The sequence below is a fragment of the Panthera leo genome, chromosome B2, assembly GCF_018350215.1.
Source record: "Panthera leo isolate Ple1 chromosome B2, P.leo_Ple1_pat1.1, whole genome shotgun sequence".
NCBI classification, from domain to species: Eukaryota; Metazoa; Chordata; class Mammalia; order Carnivora; family Felidae; genus Panthera; species Panthera leo.
The window spans coordinates 41,822,348-41,839,515 of NC_056683.1; the positions used below are offsets into that span (position 1 = coordinate 41,822,348).

The following is a 17,168-nucleotide window of genomic DNA, read 5'->3' on the forward strand; positions in this document are numbered from 1 at the left end:
AGTGAGGACAGTCATTTGAATGACTTGGGTAGGCCCCAGCGGCAGAGGGAATGCGGCAGAGCGGCAGGACCCTGCAAACTCATGAAAGGATCCACACCACAAGCTGGCTGCTGACTAAGGGCACAGGAAGGAGTGAGTCTGACCCCAGAAAGCAAGTGACCTGTGACGACAAAGGGTAGCTCAGGAAAGAGCAAAGGCCCAGCCCCCGAGCAGGTGGTACCCGGCTGAGAATAACAGTTCTGCTTTTCCTTTGCCTCAGGACAGGGGTCTCTTTCCCCCAAAGCCTTTGGGAAGCAGCAGCCCAGAAAGCAGAGAAATTAAGAGCTTGCTGAGTACCAGCTGCTACAGTTGGAGACACTCAACACTGACAAAGCAGGACCCAGGCTGCGTGTGATCCCTCCTCCTTGGCCACGGTGAGCCACTGCAGCAGAGCATGTCAGCCACAGACTCTATCAGTCCTTCCACAGGGCCAGATGGAAAAGGACGTTAGCTCCTCAGGTACCCAGGGGGACCCTGAATCAAGCTTTGTCGGAAGGGCCCTGGGGAGCGGTGCACGCCTCAACCAAGTAGACGGAAAACTACGAGCCCTCACCTCACTGCAGTCAAGACATAGCAGGTAACAGGCTCCAAGGTGTACCCACTGACTTCAGGAAACGCAAATTATCCTCTAGGCTCACAGCTAGAGAATCCATTCAAGGTGGGGAAGACTCATCGACCACAAAATTAAGACCCCATAATGCTGTGGGAAGACTCTGCAGTTACAAGTCCCAGGATCTGACTTCCAGACCAGCTTTACTACCTAGGAGTTTTAAGACCCTGTGAAATCAAGTTACCTCTGAAGCTCAGTGTCCTCATCTAAACCATGGACCAATGCCTGCCAAACCTAAGGACTGTGAGGAATCCAAGGACAGACATACACATACTTTCAAAACAGATACTAAGTGCCATTCCAATTTAAGAGATCATTTATATCCAGCTACCTACCTGATATCTCTTGGATGTCTCAAAGGCATCCCCTTCCAGATGCCCCTAATTGCTCCCTCCCTGCTACCCAGACCTCTCCTAGGGTACTGCCCCCTCACACCATCCAGGCATGGAAGCCAGAAACCCATGACTCATTCTTGGCCATCCCCACCATCTTAATGCACCACCAAGCCTAGTCAACTGTACTTCCTAAAGGCTTCTCCTTCCCTCCTTTACTACCCTCCTCACCCAACACATCATCATTTTCACAGGGCCTGCTGCAGAGCCTATGCTACCCATTTTGGCTTCCCTCAGCCCCTGTCCACAGAGCAAATCTAAGCACATCTCCTCTCCCACCACCCCTACCCCTCATGCTAAATACCCCACAACAGTACCCTCAACGTAAGCTGGAAAGGCAAGGGAAGCTGCCTGGGGCCTATGAGGCCTCGCACAGCCTGGCCCTGCTCTTCTCCTACTCTCAGCCAACACCACACTCCGTCTCACTCTCCCTGCTCTGGCCACACTGGCTTTTTCAAGTCCCTGGTACTTATACCATTCACTCCTGCCACAGGGCTTTTGCACATGCTCTTCCCCCTGCCCGGAACATTTTTCCCTCCTCTCTAGCCTAACTAATGCCTACTCATTGATTTTTGCTAAGGTATAAAAAAGCACATGATGTGCATAACTCAATAATTATTTATAGATCTATACCCATAATTCCTGCCTAGATAGGTTTCCCTCTTCCCCTTTCCTGTCCACACTCCTCCCCACCCCCACCACTATCCTGACTTCTATGACTTCTATTCATTTCTCAGAAAGCAGCTGATGCAACCTTTTCTCAGAGAAGCTGCCTCCAACCCCTCAGAAAAGTCTAACCCCTCTATCACAGGCACTTTCACACCTGAGAATTTGCATTTGAATTATGTGAGCTGTGTTGATTTCCCAAGGGACACCGTAGGCTCCATGAGGGCAAGGACCATCCCTACTTGCACTCACTGCTGTTTCTCAGTGCTGGCACATGCATAGAAATGACAACAAAAAACAGCTAATACCTACTGAATGCTCATTATTGCCAGGTACTCAGACGTACTACCTCACTGAACTCTCACATCAATCCTACCAAGTAGGTGCCATTGTTATATCCCCATTTTACAGGTGAAGAAACTGAGGAACAGAGAAGTTAAAGAACTTGCCCAAAGTCATTAAGTGGTAAGTGGTGGAGTCAGGATTCAAACCCAGGCAGTCTGGCTACAGAGCCTGTGTTCTTTATTTTATTTATATTTTAAATGTTTATATTGAGATAGAGCGAGCGCGCCTGTGCCCACAAGCACAGGGAGGGGCAGAGAGAGGGAGAGAGAGAATCCCAAGCAGGCTTTGCACTCTCAGCACAGAGCCCAACACTGGGCTCAATCTCACAAACCATGAGATCACGACCTGAAATCAAGAGTCAGACGTTTAATCGACTGAGCCACCCCGGCGCCCTGGAGCCTGTGTTCTTGATCATTGTGCTACTCTGCCTCTCAGAGGCCACTGGAATATACTACAAGCATGTGCTCAGGATAACTTGAGTGAATGGACTTACAAACGAGTTGATGAGATTTCGTTAAGGGAACTAAGGGAGACCCCCCAAATCTCCCTGAGAAGATCAACAAACAAATGGGACCCACCTACATAGGCCCAAGATTAGGTCATCTGCAAAACCTAAGGGCTCGTCCATTCCCCCGGCAGTCAAGGGCAGAAGCTTTCTACTGAACACAGAGGAGTGCTTCTGCTCCCTAGCAGAGGGTACTCCACAGCAGAGAGAGGATTACCGTCTGGGTTCCATCGAAGCCTGAAGGCAATATTCCACTAGATTAAACAAGTCCCTCTGCTCTTTTTCATGCTAACCCTGTAATCCCCATAACCATTTAACATCTCAAACCCTCTGACACACAAAAAAATTTCTGGCTGGCAAAAAAATAAAACAAAATAAAATCTTGCCTGGTTAGAAAGTGACAGAGTCCGGGGCGCCTGGGTGGCTCAGTCGGTTAAGTGGCCGACTTTGGCTCAGGTCATGGTCTCGCGGTCCGTGAGTTCAAGTCCCGCGTCGGGCTCTGTGCTGACCGCTCAGAGCCTGGAGCCTGTTTCAGATTCTGTGTCTCCCTCTCTCTGACCCTCCCCCATTCATGCTCAGTCTCTCTCTGTCTCAAAAATAAATAAACGTTAAAAAAAATTTTTTTTTAAAGAAAGAAAGTGACAGAGTCCAAGTGCACATGAATGAATTGGCATTTGGTTTATACATCCATTCTCCAGAGCTTGACAATCCTGGATGGGCTCATAGGCTACTTCCTGCAAAGACCGCCATCTTGTGTGGCCAGACAAGGGTTGGCCACCTTTTAACTGCTTTGGTGCCATTTACCTCATGACTACATCCCAGAAAGCTCAGGAAGGAACACACAGGAAAAGGTTTATTTTTTCACAGGACACTGTTCCCTGGCATGAGGCCCCAAGTTCCCTCCCATGAGTCCCAGTGCAGCCAGTGGCCTGGCCACTGCTCACACAAAGTTCTGAGCAATGGCCAGCACTTTGGAAAATTCACCTTCCCTCTGGCGCAGGCTGGTGGGGATGGGTGTCTTAATTCGGGTCCCCACAGGGTTCCCATTGTCCTCAATGAGGACCACATTGTTAGAGTCAAACCTGGGGGTCATCCGGGGACCAGGCATGCGATGCCCCACAATGAGTGCCTTTTTCTTCTGTCCCTTGATGGCCAGCAGTATCCGGTCACCCACCTTGCCCACCCCACTCTTGTTATAGACGTGGATGCAACGAGGAGGGCGATGGTACGGGGTGTTCCCCAGGGCACTGTTGTCCACCACACGTACGCGCGTCATCTTCTGAATTGCATCGAGGCTCCCAGTGGTGCTAGGGAAAGAGAAAAAATGTCTGAAGTCTGTATCTTTCCTGGCCAGGGTGCAGAGGCCTCAGAGGGCAAGGCCTGGGAGAGATCAAACGTTAGCAACAACATGCTGAACAGAGCAAAACCCAGGGCCCTGACAGAAAGTCGGGTTCTTGTGAAGACTTCTCTGTGACCAAGACAGTTTCCTCACAGTCAAAAGCTTCTGCTGCCAGGTCAACATCTCAGCTTGGAGGGGTTTTAAGGAGAACCCGATTCTCTGTTACAACAATCTTCATGGCAACCTAACTGAAAGCCTTTAGTATTCAAAAGAACTCTTGAGGATTAAGGGAATATTTTACAGGCCAGGCCTCACCCATTACCTAGCCTGCAAAACCTGCTCCCCCACAATACACCGATTCCCAAACTTCCCATCTGTGTGTTGCTGGGAACTAGACAACATGAGTAGGTTTGCTAAGGGGGTCCCCTGACATAATATAGGAGAAACCAGAAATAAGTCAAGGTAACAATCTTTTGTCTCAATGCATTTGCCCCACTAGACTGGAATTGGTTTTAAAGAATACCTATTAAAGGCAGACAAACTATTATTAAGCAGTCAGATAACAGGTGGATTTCTATTTTCCTGAAGTGCTGGCATTGTCCCGGGTAATCCCAGGCTCTCCCCTCCAATTCCACATGCTTCCTCCAGGTAATCTCATTGGTTCCCTCTGCTTCCAACTAGTAAATTTCATCTCCGGCCCCACTTCTCGCCTATACTCTAGCCCTGCATTCACTCCAAGCTCCCCGCAACGTGTCCTACTGATACTGCAGGCTCAATAGGTCTCACAATGACCTCATCGTCTCCCCTTGCAAACCTCCCCCTGCTGCCATATTTTCTTTCTAGAAAATGGCTTCTCCAGCCCCCAAGCCATAAACCTCTCTCTCCATCAACACCCTGGCTGCCAAGTCCTATTGCCACTACCTGCAAAGCCCCTCTGTCCCTTCCCTCCAACCCCACCAACACTGTCAGTTCCACAGCTTTCTCTCTTGTGCCAAGACTGTTACATTAGTGTCCCAAGTGGTTCTGTGTGCCTCACATTGCAGACCAAGGGCTCTCATCAGAACATTAAACTGAGGCCAACCCCCCCACCCCCACCACCACTTAAAACTGTACAGTGGTCCACCACTGTCTACACTGTCGACAGTCTGCCCCCCCCTTACCTGCTGAGGTCCACAACCTCTTCCCATTGACCAGAGTGACCTGTGCCCTCCGGGCACACCATGCCTCTTAGCCCTCCCTGGAGGCCTGGATGGGCCTACTCCCACTTCCCTTGTGGGAAGGCTGCCTCCGCTCTCCCTTCCCCCTCCTCGTCCATTAGCAGCTCCTGTCTCAAGCCATCCAAAGCACCGTACAAACCTCTATTATTATACTGGTCACATTTCCTCAGAGTTATTTGTTTCCAAGTTTGCTCCTGTGGCCAACTGTGAAGACTCTTTCAGGACAGGAAGCAATTCTTATTCATCTATGACCAACCCTAGGCACAGTGCTCAGTAAACGCCAGGGAGTGAGTGCACGAATGGGGCCAGAAGGCACGTTTGCCAACAGGAACACACCCAGTGCTCTGCGTCCTGGCTTAGCATCTATAAGGAGGGGAGGCTGTCATACTTCCACCGTGCCTGAGTTTTGGTAGTAAGCATGTAACTTTTTAAAAAGAGATTCCAGGGGTGCCTGGGTGGCTTGGTCGGTTAAGCGTCCGACTTCGGCTCAGGTCATGATCTCACAGTCCGTGAGTTCGAGCCCCGCGTCGGGCTCTGTGCTGACCGCTCAGAGCCTGGAGCCTGTTTCAGATTCTGTGTCTCCCTTTCTCTCTCTGCCCCTCCCCTGTTCATGCTCTGTCTCTCTCTGTCTCAAAAATAAATAAACGTTAAAAATAAAAATTAAAAAAAGAAAAAGAAAAAGAGATTCCATTTTTAAAAGAAAAGGTTTTCATGCACTGGGGGAATGACAAGGTCAAGAAATGTCAGAGTCCAGCAAGGACCGAAGTTACATCTACCGTAGGCCACTCCCTACTCTACCTCCAACAGCAAAGTCACCTCCTTACCAATCCTCTTACCTGACCTGACCAAACCCCAGCCGCTCTGGCCCCTTAAGCTTTCCCAGATGCCAAGCCTACCTCTCTGGGTTCCCACTCCCTTTCGAGTCATGTGATGCCCAGCCCTGATGGGAGGTTTACTCAAAGACACAGCTTTTAGAACCGAATGGGAAAGTTACCTGAAACTGCGCTGGCTGAGGGCTCTGCCTGCACAGGTGAAGGGGCACCAGAGCCCAGCAAAGAAAGCCATGGCAAATCCTGCAGGAAAAGAGGGGGAAAGGGGTTATTTCTAAGTCAGTGTCCTTACTCAGAGCCAACCTGCTGGGGACTCGTGTGGGAGGTGATACTTCTAGCATAAGATCATTAGTCACTAAATATAAATCTTAGTGGTTAAAAGATACACAGATGATTAGGTGGAACTCTAGCTCCAGTTTTGCTGATTCATATTCTCACTGGGGTCAGAGAGCTGGCACGGCCCACAGCAGTTCTTGCTATAATACAATAGCACAGAGGATGCCTTCCTGGTTACAGACTTCCATCGGCAGGAAGAAAGCAGGAATCCTCTGGTACACAACCAGCCAGTGACCCCTTCCCAAGTCCTCCACAGAGGAGAGCCTACACACCAGTGCCTCTGACACTCCTGTGTCTCCTGAAACCAGAACTTTTACTCCCTGAAAGCAGACTACCTGACCAACTGCCAGCTTGTCACCATATCACCTTTCCCCAGATATAAAAGCCAGAACACCTGGATAGCTCAAGGCTAGTCAAGTAGAGCCAAAGGATGCCCTCGCCACGTCACCGACCAAAGCCTCTATCTGGGTCAGTCTCCCAAACAACAATATAACACAGAAAAATTACCTGCCCCACTCTACAGCTGAAAGCCGTGTTTGGGACAACAAGGTGGAGACAGAAGAACAAACACCAACCCCAAACCGACTCCTCCAACTTGCAGAACCCCAACCCCACAGCTCCCTAGCCCCAACAAATATGGCAGCCCCAGCTGCCTGCAAGACCTGGGCATCAGTTAGGGGTACGTTTAAGAAAATCCTATAGCCAGCCAGCAATTCTAGCTGCAAAACATGCCCGTTCTTCTATCCAAATATTTGGCTACAGAGGGCCTCATCGAGAACTTTCTGCTGAGAAAGGCCTCTACCACTGGAGTATTTACACACAGCCTTCCCTCCTGTAACTTCAAAGCACCTCAGATAAGATTTTATTTAACAAGGGTGGGAGCGGGAGCCACTATTTACTTCCACAGAAACATCTAGACACTCCAGAAATGCTTATTAACTACAATTTAGCCTCAAATTACAAGCTTATTCTCCAGTGTTTTCCTTAAGACAACCCAGAAAGCATTGGCCAAAATGTAGTTATGATCAGAAAATTAAATGCAAAGAAAGGCAGCTAACTTCTAGAACTACTAACGTCTGACATACCGAATCAAAGACAATCAGAAGAGGCCAGCTTTACCTTTACAGCTAGGTGACCCTGGACAAGGAACTATGAGCTTCAATTTCCCCATCTGGAACACCTACACACAGCTGGTCATGAGATAAGCCATGAAAAGGACAGAGCATGGGGGAGCCTGGGTGGCTCAGCTGGTTAAGTGTCCCGATTCTTGACTCTGGCTCAAGTCACGACCTCACAGTTTGTGGGTTTGAGCCGCACATCAGGCTCTTTACTGATGGCACGGGGCCTGCTTGGGATTCTCTATCTCCCTCTCTCTTTTCCCCTTCCCCACTTGTACTCTCTCAAAAATAAACAAACATTAAAAAAAAAAAAAAAAGATGAAAAAAACAAAGGACAGGGTGCCTGGGTGGCTCAGTTGGTTAAGCATCCAACTTCAGCTCAGGTCATGATCTCGTGGTTCATGGGTTTGAGCCCCGTGTCGGGCTCTGTGCTGACAGCTCAGAGTCTGGAGCTTGCTTCGGATTCTGTGTGTGTGTGTGTGTGTGTGTGTGTGTGTGTCTCTGAAGCCCCACAGCTGGCCATGGGCAGAACCAGAACCAGAACCGGAACCGGGCCCAGCTTCAGCCCAAGGGTCTTCCCACACACTGTACAGCTTCACTCTGCCATGCAAAGCTCACTTCTCAAAAGGGAGCTTAGGGCAAGAAGCAGTTTTAAGGGTCATCTGGTCTTTCTCGGTTTTCTTTCTTTATGAAAATTTACCTAATAGTTAAAAGCATCAGGCACTAGACTAAGTGCTTTACATTATCATCTTCTTTAAGCCTCACAAAACTATAAAATAGGTATTAGTATCAGCCTCATTTTACACATGAAGGAATGAGGCCCTGCGAGGTTAGATAATTTGCCCAAGGTCACACGGCCAGGAGTGACAAAATTGAAATCTGAACCCATGCTCTTACTCAACAGTTAACGTGGTTTAACTTTAATTTTACTATTAGTATTTTTCCAACTGTTAAATCATCCCCATTCCATCACTGGTATCACATACACATTTTACTCATCCCCAACCCAATGCTTGCTGAATCAACCGAACTATATAAGCACCAGGTGAAAATTATTCACTTTAATCCAATTTAAGTTTTTGAGGACAATGTGTAGTGTAGGTGGCAAGAAGAGTTCCACACTCTGAGCAATAACTAAAAATTGGCCTAAAAAAAAAAAAAAGGCTCTGAAAAGCAGTCCGTCTGGTCCAGGCGGCGGCTACCTCCGATCTCAGCCAAGCTTTCCCATCTGACGCTGGCGGGCCCTTGTTCTCACTCCCAGGGAGGAAAGAGGCTCCTCAGCTCCTCCACAGAACCCTCAAGATTAGCCCAGCACCACCCACCCACATTCCCTCTCCCGAGAACTGCAACACCCTGCCTCTTCACACCGCACCTCTTCCTCAGTGACACTTACGTTAGTCCCAGGGCTGCCGAAGTGCTGGGGGCTTCCCAGAACTTTCCCGACTTGGGTACAACAAACCCACGACTCAAGGCACCTCTCTAAAATCTGCAGGGCAGCCTGGGCACAAACCCAAAGCCAGACCTCCTCTCCGTGCCTTGCTCACAAGCCGCCCCCACAACCTATGCCCAGCTCTGCCCAGCTAAATCTGCCCTAGTGCCAATCGCATCTCCCCCAGGCAGCCTTGTGTAAAACCACAGCATCACTTGCTACCCCTCCTGCACACCGAGGACATCTGGGGATCCTGTGCCAGAGGAACTCTCACAGCGCCAATGTTCACTATCCAAACTCAGTCACCGCATAAATTTAGATACTTTTTTGAGATAAGGCTGATAACCCTTAACATTCCAGTCCTTGCTACTCTCCAAAACTCAGAGACTCTGCAGAGATCTTGATAACATGGCATCTGAACTCACTACAGGAATTCAGGGGTCATATAGACTCAGATCACGAGGATTATATGTACTGCCCTCAGACACAGGAGTAATACATTGACATCTCCAGCAGGTACTTCCATTTTCTCAAGAAAAGGTCCAATTCAAAGACTTTTCACTAGCCCTTCAGTGGATCTGATAGTGACCTCCACACCCAAAGGACTTAAGACATCAAATGGACAGCAGTAAGCATTCCCATGAACTTGAAAGCACACAAGAACCAAATATATTCACTTATTGTACACGTGTCCCTTATTTCTCAAAAAAAAAAAAAAAAAAAAAAAATCTGTGGTCCCCTCTACTCCCACCCCAGCAGGTCTTGATAGAATAGGAGTGCAATGAATACCTGTTGAATAAAATAAATGAGGTGGCCAGGGCACCTGGGTGACTCAGTTAGTTAAACGTCTGACTTTGGCTCAGGTCATGATCTCGCAGTCCCTGAGTTTGAGCCCTGCATCCAGCTCTGTGCTAACAGCTCAAAACCTGGAGCCTGCTTCGGATTCTGTGTCTTCCCCTCTCTCTGCCCTTCCCCCAAGGGCAAATTTTTTAAAAATTTTAAAATGAGGTAGCCAACAGAAAGAGAGACTCCCCTCACCCACGGCTCCACACAGAAGGAAATCCAGACCCTGTAGAGCTGTTATCTGTGTATCAGGAACCAGGACATCACATGCAAACATGCTTTGGGAGAACCATGGTGCTAGTCATGGGAGGATTAGCCCGTGCCATGTATACCAGCCCCTGGAATCATCTCCTGGGCCTAGTGCCTACAGTGCCCACTGTGGAAAGGTCCCTCATCCCACCACTAAATAACTGGTTCGGATCAGGCAAGAGTAATAATGGAAGCAGCAATTTACTTCAAAGCAACTCCAACTGACCCTGATGTTATTTCCTAGCATAAATCCATCATGCAGACACAGCCCTGATTCACTTCAGTCTATATATAATGCTTTGTTTCACAAGCAATGTCACTCTGAGTCTTGTGTGCACAGGAAACTAACCCCAATGATATTTCCTCCTCTACAACACTCTCACTCAGAGGCCAGCTATTCGGAAGACTCCAGTGCCAGAGATGGCTTTTCATGCCACTTCCTGGTCAGCACCAAGTATTGCCCTCCAGGTTTAGAGTATGAATCACAACCTCTCCAGGGAGAGGGGGATGGGGGAGCAAGAGAAGGAAGGAGGGAAGGAATGAAAGAAAGAGAGAGATTACTTAATAAAATCCAAGAATTGTGCTCACTTTCCATCCTGGTTTAGCTTTAAGATCTCCCTTCGGTTTTGGAGGCCAGGGAGGGCCAAGCAGGTGAGTATTTTACTTAGCATGGCCCTATAGGTCCCATCAGAAAGACATTCAGTGAGGGCAGGGACCTGCACACTCAGAGGGCTCAGCACAATGTATCCAAATGGAGTTCACTAAGTATCTGTTAAATGAATACAATTAATCTACAATTGCAATTAGTTCCCCTCCAGTCCCAGAGAGGCCCCATGCTGGGGTTGGGGGGGGGGGGGTCTTTCTTGTGCCCTTCACTCTGGCTCCTAGTGACTTGGGGAAGCCTCCAAGACACAATGAACATGTTTAGCTAATTTTAACACATAGAGACTAAGCTGGAAAAGCAGACAGAAAAGAGCCTATACCTCTGGTGCTTTGTGGAAAGCAGGAATGTACCATTCCTTGAGCAAGGAGTAGCAAAATGGTATACTTAGTGTCACAGGTACATGTTATATATACATATATATTTATTTATTCATTGTTTCCACCTGAACAATTTCCATCTTTAAGTGCCTGGCATGTTAGGTACCATATAAAGCCGTCTAAAGAGGAACGGACTCTTAAGAGACAAAAATAAAAAGTTCAGCACAATCACATAGGCATGTTCAAAGGACATGTCAGTAAATGAAAAGAAACACATACAAATGCAAGGCCCAGCCACAAAAAGGAAATACACCTACCGTAAGGATAGAAATGTCCTTCTTAATTAAAGCAGGAAAAAGGAGAAACTTGCCGGCTTCCAGGAATCAAAAAAAGGACTCCCTGACCTATCATGCAGGAGTCCCTCCCATCTCCTGCAGATCTCACCCCAATCTTTCTGTACCAATAAGTACTCCTACTTGTTGCTTTAAAACTCATTACTGTTTTGTTGCCCAATTATTCTCTTTTAGGAAATTTTGTGGGTTTTTTTTTTTTTTTAACCTCACACAAGTATAACATGCTACAATTCTCAAAGTACTTTCATAGATCATTTTGTTGGGTGGTTACTTTTTTTTTCTTTTGAGATTTTATTTTTAAGTAATCTCTACACCCAACGTGGGGGGCTCAAATTTACAACCCCAAGATCAAAAGTTGCATGCTCTACCGACTGAGCCAGCCAGGAGCCCCTGGATGATTCCCTTCTTGAGCACCGAACAGAAACATATAGACAAATGATAAAGAGCAACAGTCTGTAAGGGGTTGACTCTGTTAAGGGTTTTGAATAGTTCTGGGGGCTCAGTAAAGTACCATTTTGCAGATAAAGAAATGAAGTCCAAAATGCTAAGCAACTTGTCGACTGTCCAAGGTCAGAAAGCTGTTTCCACTGTACCCTACACAGCTAAGATGCTGCTTTAACCATTAATAAACTTCACAGAAACAAGCATGCCACACAGAGGGCAAGCGCTCTTTCTCCTCTGTCAAATCTTTTAAAACTCGGAAATTAAAAAGCTGTCTCTTCATAGGCACCTGGGTGGCTAAGTCAGTTAATGGTCTGACTCTTGATTTTGGCTCAGGTCATGATCTCACAGTTGTGAGATTGAGCCCTGTGTTGGGCTCCACGCTGCGCTAGGAGCCTGCCTAAGATTCTCTCTTTCCCTCTGCCCCCTCCCTACTTGTGCTCTCTAAAAAATAAAATAAAATAAAATAAAATAAAATAAAATAAAATAAAATAAAATAAAATAAAATAAAATAAAATAAAATAAAATAAAATAAAATAAAATAAAATAAAATACAATACAATACAATACAATAAAATAAAATAAATAAAATAATAAAATAAAATAAAATAAATAAAATAAAGCTGTCTTTTCAATAAATATCTACACTACACCCAGCCCAGATTAGGACCGAAGCTGAGCTGATCTGATTCACTGGCCAAAGTGTCAGTTTTCCCAGCATCACTATCAATAAACAAAGCATCCCTCCAAGGCACAGTGGGCTGTTTCTACAAAGGCTACCAGTGAGGACCCCATTTCTCAATGTGATTCACAAAGATAAAATGTTTCCAGGGTCCTTGACCTAGGCTTGTTTATTTATTTACCTTATGCTCCACCCTGTTACAAAAGTATTTAAATAGTGGTTCTTGGGACGCCTGGATGGCTCCGTAGTGGCTCAGTCCATTCAGCTTCCGACTCTTGATTTTGGTTCAGGTCAATTCACCCGATGGAGCCCCCTTGTCCTGCATCAGGCTCTGCGCTGACAGCACAGGTTCTCTCTCTGCCCCTCCCTCTTGTGTGTGCAGGAGCACACTCACTCTCTCTCTCTCTCAAAATAAACACTAAAAAAAATAAAATAGTGGTTCTTTAATGTATATGACAATTCTCAATTATTCAAGCTGGTTTTTCAATATGTGGATTTTATCTACTCTAGACTTGCTCCCCCTCCTTCCTGACCTCACTGGTGTGCAAACACCTATAGTTCCAGAAGTAAGTTTGTAACAATCTTGGTTTGGTCAAAACTCAGAAAAACCTATAAGGCAAAGTTAAGTCCTACTTAATCAGTTACATACTTCCCTCCCATTAGTACCTCTACTGGGCCAGTGGCAAGGAGCCAGGTTTATGGAACTGTCAGTTGGGCAGGCCTGCAGTAGAGAAAAAGAAAAGCCTAGGGGAGCCCCTGGACTCAAAGAGAGGATGCTGCTGACGGAAAGCATATCTCTTCCACCCTCACCCTCCCCTGGAATCAACCTCTCCAGGCCTCAGCAACTCTCTGTCAAGCAGGGGTCATAGTGAAGAACGAAGAGGCATGGAAATGAAAATGCTTTAGCGGGCCTCATGAAGAGGGTCATCTTAAGCGGGGAATCCCTCTCTGGATTAACCAGTAAGGACCAGGTCTGCACTGTAAGCAGTTTGTTTCCCAAATGCTGACCAGGGAAAAGAGCCTTGCTCCCTGATTCTCAAGGCAGCACTATGGGTATGTCTTTTAATTAATTGATTAATTAATTTTAATGTTTATTTATTTTGAGAGAGAGAGAGACAGAGCACAAGCAGAGGAGGGGCAGAGAGAAGGAGAGAAAGAATCCCAAGCAGGTTCCACGCTGCCAGTGCAGAGCCTGATATGGGGCAAGAACCCACGAACCACGAGATCATGAGCTTAGCTGAAACCAAGATCTGGACACTCAATCGACTGAGCCACCCAGGTGCCCCTACATTTTTTAACGTTTGTTTATTTTGAGAGAGAGAGAAAGAGAGACAACACAAGTAGGGGAGGAGCAGAAAGAGAGTGAGAGAGAAAATCCCAAGCAGGCTTCTCACTGTTAGCACACAGCCAGACATGAGGCTTGATCTCACAAACAGAGATCATAACCTGACCCAAAATCAAGAGTTAGACCCTTAACCAACTGAGCCATCCAGGTACCCCCCACTATGGGTCACTCACTCCTAAAAGTGTTTTTCAGCTAAAAGTAAACATGGAAAAGTGCTCCTTCCCTTTTCTAAAGACATAAATGATTTTTAGAAAGTTTTTGACAGGGGGACTTTCCCACTCTGAGTTGTGTTTCAGGAATAAATAATGAGCTAACTGATGTGTTAATAAGAAAACATATTACCAGGGCGCCAGGGTGGCTCAGTCGGTTGAGCGTCCAACTTTGGCTCAGGTCATGATCTCACAGCTTGTGGGTTTGAGCCCTACGTCAGGCTCTGTGCTGACAGTTCCGAGCCTGGAGCCTGCTTCAGATTCTGTACCCCCCTCTCTCTCTGCCTCAACCCACTCACATTCTGTCTCTGTCTCTCTCAAAAATAAATAAACATTAAAAAAAATAATAATTAAAAAAAAAAAAGAAAGAAAGAAAGCATATTACCTCACCCAGAGCAACATTTCTGGAATTTGAATCAGTTCTCTCTTCCAACCTGGTTGTCATTGCTAATACACATGTAAAATCGCACAACGGTGAGGTACAACCCAAAGAAAACCATCAGCCTCTAAAATGAGGGCTAACTCATAACCTCTAAAAGGAAGGCTAACTTGTAACCTGATTTTTGAGACCTTCAAAAAGAGACCTTTGGGGGCCCCAAGGCCCCCCGCCACACAGCCATAATAACTATCCAAGTAACAAAAACAAGGAAAATCCATTTTCCCCAGCACAAAATTGGGACAAAATAGGTTTTAAAGGACTTTTACATCATCTAAGATTCTAAATGTCGAGGAGAGCCTAAATAATCATGTCTAGCACCCAACAGAGTACTACCCGAAAATGGACTCCATGCAAGGTTTTTATCCCTGACATTCAGGAGCAATAATAAAATGTTTTGGCCACCATTTCTTCATGGATTCCACAGCACATTTGACTCAATTATCATTTCAGGCTTTTTGAAAAGTTCCTTCTTCTCTCCAGTAATATGTGGTTTAAAAACCTTAATTAGGCACAGGCAGAAATAGACCGGGAATCCCCCACATGTTCAGATTAAGAAATAGTAATACATAGGGGTGTCTGGGTGGTTCAGTTGGTTAAGCATCCAATTCTTGGTTTCGGCTCAGGTCGTGATCCCACAGTTCATGGTATTGAGACCGGCATCAGGCTTTGCGCTGACAGCCCCAGGCCTGCTTGGGATTCTCTCTCCCTGTCTCTCTGCCCCTTTCCCCACTCATGCACACACGCTCTCTCTCCCTCAAAATAAAGAACTAAACTTACAAAAAATAGTAATACATAAGAAACACCTTGTAGTGATCCTCAGAGATCCACTTCCATGACAAGTGCTATTTGGCAATGGATCACACCAGCTTTACAACCATAAAATCAACATCATATGCAAAAATGTCCATAGGAAACATACACCCAAGAAGCTCTAAGGGTTAAATGAACAATTCCATCCGTGAAAAAACAAAAACCAGAGCACACCCCCTTTCATCTAAACTCCTTGCTCCCACTCAAAACAACTCCCAGAATCCAAACTTACAAAGACCACCAGGGAGTGTACCAAAGACAGGTTCATCCTCCTTTCTATCCTTCCTAAGTAAACCAACGTACTTCCTACTCCAACAAAATGCTTGTTCTTCAACTGCATGTATCTCCACGAGTGAAGAGTAAATTGTCCTTCTTCTTGGAAAGTACCTCTCTCAAGAGACACAATCTGCTCTTTACTGTACGTTCCCAGTGTGCTGAGTCCTTGTGTACATTTTCAAATGACTGAACACTCAGGCTGAGGAAGGAAAGGCAGCAAACAGGAAGATAAGGGAGACCAATCCATTTCGAAGTTTTCTGTGACACACAAAGAAACACATGGTATTAACACTTGACACATTCACATATGTATGAATGTATGTATACCTGAAGCAAGTGTCAAGAAACAATACTTGGTCTTACTAAGTAAAATGAGCCCTGATGGCTTCTACCTTTTTTTTTTTTTTAATGATGGCTGTGATCCACTAAACTGGATTTCAACTAACCAATGGAACTCAGTTTGAATGGGAGTTCAGTTTGAAATGCAGTAAATCAAACCTTACTGTTGCATTCCACAAGCTTTTAATGATCCCTTTAAAAAGCCAGCAGACAGCAGAGACAATGACCAATCACAAGAACCAGACACAACCAGGTAAGCAGTGCCCTTCCTCTGTCCAGCAGCCCGGGTTTAAGTATCTCCCAATCTCCCAGCTTTTCCCAGGTAACCCAACATGACTCCATCATATGCCCTTTTGTTACCCCGTTTATAAATTCAGTCCATTCAATCTCCCAGGATGGCAAAGTTCATTTACTGCCCAGTATGGAACGCAAAACTTCCTTTTTGTTCCCAAACCTCCCTCTTCAAGCCTGAAGGGAAGATAGAGCCTTCCAGGAACCCAAAATTCAATGAAAAAGTTTGTACTCTGCGTGCCTTTGTGATCTATTTGCGTAGGTGCTATAAAAGAGAATACACACGGCCTGTCTGTTCCCCCCTCTCTCCCCCTCTCTTCATCTTTCCAGTCTTAATCCCTGGCTGATGCAGCCTCTGGTGAAATGAGAAACCAGGGAACCCCCTGGAACAGGGGGGAGCCACTCATCGGCATGACAGTGAAGGCAGTGGACTCACTCTCCACACCACAGAAGCGCCTGGCAAACGAGTCACAAAGTCATCTCAAGAGCCAAGCTGGAAAAGGGAAGGGAAGACAAGAGAAGCAGACAAACTCAAGGAGCCGGGGCTGGGTAACGGGCCGGAGGCCAACTCGCCAAGGCTGGACCGCAGCCCGCCCCTCACCAAGCCAGCCCCACATCCCTGGGAAGGGCAGGTGAGCGCAAGCGGGGGTCGCGGGGTGCAGAGACCCCGGGAGCCCCCGCGGCCCTCGGGGACCGGGGTCAGAGGCCTCCCCTCCCCACTCTGACCCCTCCCACTGGCCCTCTGCCCCCAAGGGGGCCCACTAACCTCCCACTCCGGCTTTTCCCCGTCCACCCCGGGGAGTGCGCCTTCCCTAGTGCAGGGGAGAAAGGAAGCGGAGAAGGAGGAGCGTGACGCCCATTCCCCCAGTCACAGGGTCGTACCGCTCTCGCCGCCCCGGAATATCCCGCGGCGGGCCTCTCTGGCCCAGCGCCGCCTTCCTCCCCCACGCGGCCTCTCCACTGCGCCTGCGCGCCCGACCCAGCCAGGCGAGCGCCGATCTGAGAGTGCGCGCGCGCCTTGCGTGTTCTGGCGTGGGGGGTGGGACCTGTGCGGCCCCGCCCCCTCCTCATCCCCCTCCCTCCT

General features: G+C 47.2%; 1 protein-coding gene across 4 annotated transcripts; it reads right to left on the reverse strand.

Moving 5' to 3' along the window:
- Positions 1-3,384: 3,384 nt before the first annotated feature.
- Positions 3,385-17,071, reverse strand: MRPL14 (mitochondrial ribosomal protein L14). 4 transcript variants are annotated; one of them, XM_042938903.1, is made up of 4 exons: positions 16,967-17,067; positions 15,566-15,712; positions 6,108-6,186; positions 3,385-3,864 (listed from the first exon to the last, which is right to left on the reverse strand). In XM_042938903.1, exons 3-4 carry the CDS (start codon positions 6,176-6,178, stop codon positions 3,498-3,500), a joined length of 438 nt encoding a protein of 145 aa, XP_042794837.1. In that variant the 5' UTR covers positions 6,179-6,186; positions 15,566-15,712; positions 16,967-17,067; the 3' UTR covers positions 3,385-3,497. The 4 variants fall into 4 exon arrangements, with proteins under 4 accessions (XP_042794837.1, XP_042794836.1, XP_042794835.1 ...); XM_042938902.1 differs by lacking the exon at positions 15,566-15,712 and having other exon boundaries at positions 16,851-17,071; XM_042938901.1 differs by lacking the exon at positions 15,566-15,712.
- Between the last annotated feature and the right edge of the window lie 97 nt (positions 17,072-17,168).

What these genes read in the sequence shown, in the direction of transcription:
- MRPL14 (XM_042938900.1), bottom strand. Translation starts at nt 15,518, where the DNA reads ATGCAGTTGAAGAACAAGCATTTTGTTGGAGTAGGAA. An exon ending in GCATTTTGTTGGAGTAGGAA is followed by an intron (nt 6,187 to 15,481) that starts GTACGTTGGTTT and finishes CTTTTCCTGCAG; the next exon opens with GATTTGCCATGGCTTTCTTT. An exon ending in CTCAGCCAGCGCAGTTTCAG is followed by an intron (nt 3,865 to 6,107) that starts GTAACTTTCCCA and finishes CTCTTTCCCTAG; the next exon opens with CACCACTGGGAGCCTCGATG.